At 59.0% G+C, this 6,526-nt stretch overlaps 1 protein-coding gene across 1 annotated transcript; it reads right to left on the bottom strand.

The window, feature by feature from the left end:
- Nucleotides 1–359: 359 nt before the first annotated feature.
- Nucleotides 360–5,432, bottom strand: LOC133345414 (uncharacterized). Its single transcript, XM_061556139.1, has 2 exons — nucleotides 4,552–5,432; nucleotides 360–746 (listed from the first exon to the last, which is right to left on the bottom strand). The coding sequence occupies exons 1-2, from the start codon at nucleotides 5,410–5,412 to the stop codon at nucleotides 732–734; spliced, it is 876 nt and encodes a 291-aa protein (XP_061412123.1). The 5' UTR covers nucleotides 5,413–5,432; the 3' UTR covers nucleotides 360–731.
- Between the last annotated feature and the right edge of the window lie 1,094 nt (nucleotides 5,433–6,526).

Genomic DNA, 6,526 nt, shown 5'->3' with positions numbered 1-6,526 from the left:
GCCCTTATAAGGACAGCGAGCCAGGGGAGCTCTGGGGCCTACACTAGCTGGTCTTCCGTCTTCTCTGGTTAAAGCTGAGTCCCGACCTCGAGCCCTCGAGCTCATCACCTTTTATAGGACTCGCCCCCGAGGGGGGGGCCCGTGGGGGATACACATGCGGACGTCGGTGCTAGCGCCACCCTTGTGTACGGCCGTAACCCCTGCCCCTTGTGTTTGTTGGCCATCCGTGGCCATGCATAATCACACCTCAACATTCGTAGCCATGCGCAATTACACCTCTACATCACCCCCCCCTGTACAGCTCGCAGCCGTCCCTGGCTGCAAAAAAAAAAAAATCAGAATAAAGGTGCATCCCTCACAAAAACCCCGTGTGTGTGCCTCGCGTAATTTTTAACAAGAACAAGAGAACCTTAACAAGAACAACAACAGGAAGAGAGAGAGAGAGAGAGGAAAAAAAAATAACCCGACGCACCCCCCCCGAATAAATACCCCAAAACCAACATATATACACACACTCCGGACGCCACCCCTCCCATTGTCCGCAAGGCCCCCCAACGGCCGACCTCACAATAGTCTGCGCGTTTTGGCGCGCGTCCGCGCGGCGGGCCCGTCACAAGGGCCCGTCCTGGCACGCTCAGTGACGGTTGTTGACGGTCCGGGTGCAAGAGAGTCAGGCGTCGCTGCCGAGTGACCCCCGACCCCTCCGGGAGGGGTTGGTGGGTGTGGACCCGTCACTCCTGTTTCACCTGGGGACGGAACAGTTGGCGTCAGGTTAGGCGAGTGCAGCGACGACGGGGAGTCGGCGACACCCTCACACGTTTGGCCATGCGTGTGTGTGTGTGAACCACGGGGCGGCGCGACAAATGGTTTTAACCTTGAGGGGTGCACATACCACCGGCGCCTCCCCCATTAGACGCGAACACATTGCGGCCGCAAAACCTGCATGACCTCCACTGGCCCCCGCCACGGCCGTACCAATTTCGACGAGGTTGCCAGCGGCACCTGAGGACAGTGCAACCACGCCCTGTCCCCTGGTTCCCATTTGACCACCTGCACCCGCCCCAACCGAAGCCTCTCGTTCGCCTTCTGGCGGAGTTCAGAATTTTGCACGGCCGCTTCCCGCGCCTCAGACAATTTAGCGATGTTAAATTTAATGTGTTCGGACAAATTAGACTTCGCCGGGAGCGCCGAGAGCTTCAGCTGGGTCGCCACAGGGGGGTTAACTTCGCGCCCATACATTAAAAAGAAAGGGGAAAATCCGGTGGCCGCATGAGGAGCCATCCTGTAGGCCTGCAACACACCGGCTATGCGGAGGTCCCAATCCGTCTGGGATACCGACACCTGCTGGGACAGCATGGACGTGATGGTCCGATGCAGCCGTTCCACCATCCCGTCAGTTTGTGGGTGATACGGAGAGGTCCGAACCTTCTCCGTACCCAAGAGGTCGCACACCTCACGTAGGAGTTTACCAGAAAAATTCCTACCCTGGTCAGTAAGCAGCCGTTCCGGAGCACCTTTGTCGAGGACATAGCCCTGGACAAAGGCCTCCGCGATGGCTGCTGCCGACTGGTTCGCCAGGGGCCAGGCCATAGGCCATCTCGTGAAGTATTCAACCCCCGTTAGTAAATACCTATTGCCCCTGGGCGTAGCGGGAAATGGCCCAAGTATGTCCAGAGCGACGAGCTCGTTAACCCGGGAAACTTTTATGGACTGCAGCGGAGGGTTGGACCCCCTCGCAGGCGGCTTCCTCTGCGCGCATTGCGTGCATGACCCCAAGAGATCCCCCACGTCCTTTTCCATGCCCGGCCAGAAGAAATCCAGCTGGAGCGTGGCAAAGGTCTTGTGAACCCCCAAGTGCAGAAGCCGCTCATGAACAGCCCATACCACCTTACCCCTTAAAGCAGCAGGCACCACAAGCCGCTGGCGCCGGGTTTTTCCATCCCAGTGCATCAAAAGACCCTGGAACAACCCCCACGAGTCAACGTTTTCCACCCCCTGACCAGCCCCCCCGACGCGACGGCGCAAAGCGAGGAGGGAGGTGTCCTCCATTTGGAGGCGTCCCCATTCCGCGACCGGCAACCCCAGCAACGAATCCCTCCCTTCTTGCTCGATAGGACCCGAAGCCGAAGGTGCATCGGTAGCGGCCACGAGGACCGAATCGGTGGTGACGTTCGGGGGCCTACAACGCCCCGAACCCAACAGGCACGCGCACTCCGAAGTGGGTGGCAATCGTGACAGGGCGTCAGCGTTCGTGTGGCGGACACCCTTACGATATGTGGTGACAAAGTCATAGTCTTGGAGGATCTCCAACCATCGAGACAACTGGCCCGATGGTTGTTGAACCCGCAGGGCGTACTGTAGGGCCGCATGATCTGTACGGACGGTGAACCGCCGACCGTACAGATACGGGCGGTACTGCTGAATGAAATAAACAATGGCCAATAATTCCCGACGGGTAACGCAGTACCGCTGTTCGGCTGGAGACAGTACCCGACTACCGTAAGCCACCACATGCTCTACGCCCCCGATGAGCTGGGACAGCACACCCCCGATGCCCGTGTTACTTGCGTCAGTATCGAGCAAGAAGGGTTGTGAAAAATCCGGGTAATTCAACGGCGGAGCTCCCACCAAAGCATTTCTGAGGGCGCGAAAAGCAGCCTCCTCCTCCGGCCCCCAATGAAACCTGACTCCCTTGGACGTCAAGGCATGCAATGGTTTCGCAATCGTAGCGAAGTCAGCCACAAATCGCCGATAATACGACGTGAACCCAATGAAACTCCTGACCTCTCCCACAGAGGTGGGAGTCGGCCAGGAGCTGACGCATTCCGTTTTGGCGGGATCAGTGGATATCCCCGAGCGCCCAACAATGTGACCCAAATATCGCACCGATTCGCGGAGTAAATGGCACTTCTGTGGTTTAAATTTCAAATTGGCAGCCCGCATTTTGAGAAAAACAGCACGCAACCTCTGGAGGTGTTCCTCGAAGGATTTGCTAAAGACGATGACATCGTCTAAGTAAATCAAACACGAATCCCATTGCAAACCTGCCAAGACCAATTCCATTAACCGCTGAAAAGTTGCCGGCGCAGAATGTAAACCCATCGGCAAACGGTTAAATTGGAAGAGGCCCTGCGGTGTACGAAAAGCAGTCTTAGGTTTCGATTCGTCATCCAGAGGAAGCTGCCAGAATCCAGATAGCAAATCAAGGGTGGAAAAGAATCGCGCACCGGCCAAGGCGTCGAGCGACTCATCCATCCGAGGAAGCGGGTACGCATCTGCCACAGAGATTTTGTTGAGACGCCGAAAGTCAACACAAAATCTCAGTGAGCCGTCGTGTTTTTTCACCAAAACGATCGGCGCGCCCCACGGGCTGGTGGAAGGGGAAATGATATCGGCGGCTAGCATGTCATCAACAGCCGATTTGACATGATCCTTTTCGGCGGGACTCAACCGAAAGGGATTTTGGCGGATCGGCGCGCTGTCACCCGTGTCAATATGGTGTCGCAGCAATTTTGTACAACCAATATCAAATTTGTGTTGACTAAAAACGTCAGCAAATTCGCTCAGGAGAACTCGCAGCTGCGCGCGCTGCGAGTCAGACAGGTCCACTGAACCCGCGCAAAGCGCATCCAGCCATCCGTCATCAGAGTCCGAATGCGGTCGCGACGGAGGATCGGTGGATACCTGACCCACGAGTGGTTCCTCATAGGGCACCGGCGTTGCGTGTGCAAGCACGGTCCCTTGAGGAACCACGGCCGTTCGCGATCCCACATTAAGGACTGCAATGAAGGGGTCCCCATCCCCTCTCACCATAGTCTGAGCCGCGAGCAAATCGGGTCCATTGACCCCGGCCCGAGATGGACCCAACAAGACCCCCCGATCCGCAACCCCTGCATCAAACGACCGACGCAACCTAAGAGGGACGAGCATCTGAGCCCCCGGAGGCACGCGCACAGTTTTTGTGACGAGCGCCTGCACGGTGGCAAACGCCCGACGCTCCGTGGTGGGGGAAGACAGAAATGTAACGCGTCGGCCCGATGGGAGCTCAATGCACCCTTGGTCAATAAGGATACGGATGGGCATTTTGGCCAGAAAATCCGTCCCCAACAGGCACGGAACCGCGAGTGAGGAGGAAACCAAAACAGGGCCGGATAATTTAATGTCTCCAATGCAGATAGTGGCGCGGATTTGGCCAATAATGCCCAGAGAGCCTCCGTTAGCGGCATAGCACGGCACGTCAACAGGGAGCAAGGGACGACTTTGAACGGGAAGGATGTTTTAAATTAAATCAGATATAATGGTCGCCGATGCCCCTGTGTCAATTAAAATCCGCACCTCTACCCCATCAATGTGACCGACCACGACCGATGATCCCGCCGACGCAGCAACGACACGATGGGCGAGCTCCGACCACTGACCCGGTTGGAGCGCTCGCCGCATTACCGAACAATCGCGCGCGACGGACGGGGAGTTTGGAGCCCTGTTTAGTTGAGCGCGTGAGTGTGTGTCGGATGTGTGCGTGGGCCAAACGTGTGAGGTGCCGCGACTCGCCGTATTTCTCTGCTGGAGCTTGGGAGGAGACGGCGTGGCGTCCTGACGAGGTGTCGCCCCGCGCTGACGGGGAGCCCGGCATCCAGACGCAACGTGGCCTTGCAGGCCACAGTTGTAGCAGCGTGTGAGCGCCCCAGATGACCTGGGCTGCTCCTGGCGGCTCGGTCCATTCCGAGCCTGCGGTGCCGCCGATCTCCATTCCCCTCGCCGCTCCACCCCGCAGACCTCCTCCGATGGGAGGGCGGTGGTCGCCATGGCATGGCCGGCCGCCCCCTTTGCCGCCTTCCGACGCAGGGACCGCAAGCCCCCGTGGATGTGGCGCGCGACCAGCAGGGACGACATCTCCGCGTCGTCCTGAGCCAGGACGTTGACGTCCAGCTCGTCAGCGAGTAGCAGCAGCTTCTCAGCCACCATGGCATCCACTCCTTCCTCGTCCATCCTTGGGAAAGCAGCCTTTGCCAGAGCCAGGAGAGCCGTCCGGAAGGCCAGGGGTGACTCGTTGGCGCCCCGACTCCGATCGTGGAACAGCTGCCTGCAGTCCGAAGGCGGCCCATAGACGGCTGACAGCAGCTGCAACGCCAGGTGTAGAGTGGCGCGCTTTTCCCTCGGCGCCGAGGTGAGGGTAGCCAGGGCGTCGTTGTCCAGCATCGCTGGCAGCGCGCGTAGAGCCTCGGCGTCCGACCAGTTCGCCATCTCTTGATGAGCGATGAACCGCCTCTTGAAGCCGCCCCAGTCTCCGTCAGCGCCGACAAATTCTTTAAGAGGCGGCAGACGCTGTTGTAAGGCGGCGTCCGTGGCCGCAGAACGCTCTCCGTCGCTCCCCGCCGATGATACAGTGTGGGCGGGCCGTGCACATGGCATCGCCGGTCGCTCTGATGTTGACGCGCCGCCCGGCGTTGATGATGTCACGGCTTGTGCTTGGCGCTCAGCAGACACGTGACGCGGGCCGGCCCCGCCCTCCGCTCGTACTGTAGAGATGGCGGGAAATTTGACCGCGAGCCGCGTCGGGGTGGCGGGAAACGTCGCCCCGCGCCGGCTGCCGTCGTCGACCCGCGCTGCTCCTCCAGCCCCCAGCCGCGTGATCTCCTCCAACGCGGCGGCCGCGGCGTAGAGCAGGTCCGCCAGGCGGGAGTGGGCCAGCCGGAGTCCCTCGGCCGACGCATCCCCCTCCTCCTGTCGTAGCGGCGCGGGCGTACTCGGCCCCGGCTGCTCCGATTCGACCCCGGCCATCACTGGTGGAGAATCGGCCGCGGCGTCTTCCATCTCCGACTCCCTGGTACGTGTCGTCCCTCGTGTGTCCATCGTTGGACGTTTACTTCTGACCCCAGATGTAGTAAGTATATATGGAGGCTTGACGACAGGATCGGAGGCACACTTATTTATTACACCAACACAGTTGTACAGGTCACTTGGCTACAGGGATTCTCGACAGCTAACCCCTCTAACCTATACCAATTCCTCCACTACGGGACTAGGGGAGGCTATCTGTCCCAGCTTGGTTAAGCTGGGATCCCGGCTCCCTGAGTCACCAGACCAGCTTCGTCTGGGCTCTCGGGGCCACGCCACCGGCTTGCCCTGGTCGGCCCTTATAAGGACAGCGAGCCAGGGGAGCTCTGGGGCCTACACTAGCTGGTCTTCCGTCTTCTCTGGTTAAAGCTGAGTCCCGACCTCGAGCCCTCGAGCTCATCACCTTTTATAGGACTCGCCCCCGAGGGGGGGGCCCGTGGGGGATACACATGCGGACGTCGGTGCTAGCGCCACCCTTGTGTACGGCCGTAACCCCGCCCCTTGTGTTTGTTGGCCATCCGTGGCCATGCATAATCACACCTCAACATTCGTAGCCATGCGCAATTACACCTCTACACCTTGTACGGAATAAATAAGTCTTCCTCCAACACCGGCGTCCAAGTCCTCCTGAACGTTATTACATATGTAAAATTTTTCCCCGTTTTGAAATGCATTGTGGTTATATTTG

Source organism: Lethenteron reissneri, chromosome 22 (assembly GCF_015708825.2).
Source record: "Lethenteron reissneri isolate LAM-NWPU_2019-01 chromosome 22, ASM1570882v1, whole genome shotgun sequence".
NCBI classification, from domain to species: domain Eukaryota; kingdom Metazoa; phylum Chordata; class Hyperoartia; order Petromyzontiformes; family Petromyzontidae; genus Lethenteron; species Lethenteron reissneri.
This window is presented reverse-complemented; position numbering and strand designations above follow the sequence as displayed.

Bases quoted from the DNA above. Each gene is read 5' to 3' on its own strand.
- LOC133345414 (XM_061556139.1), bottom strand. From the start codon at position 5,412: ATGCCATGTGCACGGCCCGCCCACACTGTATCATCGGCGGGGAGCGAC.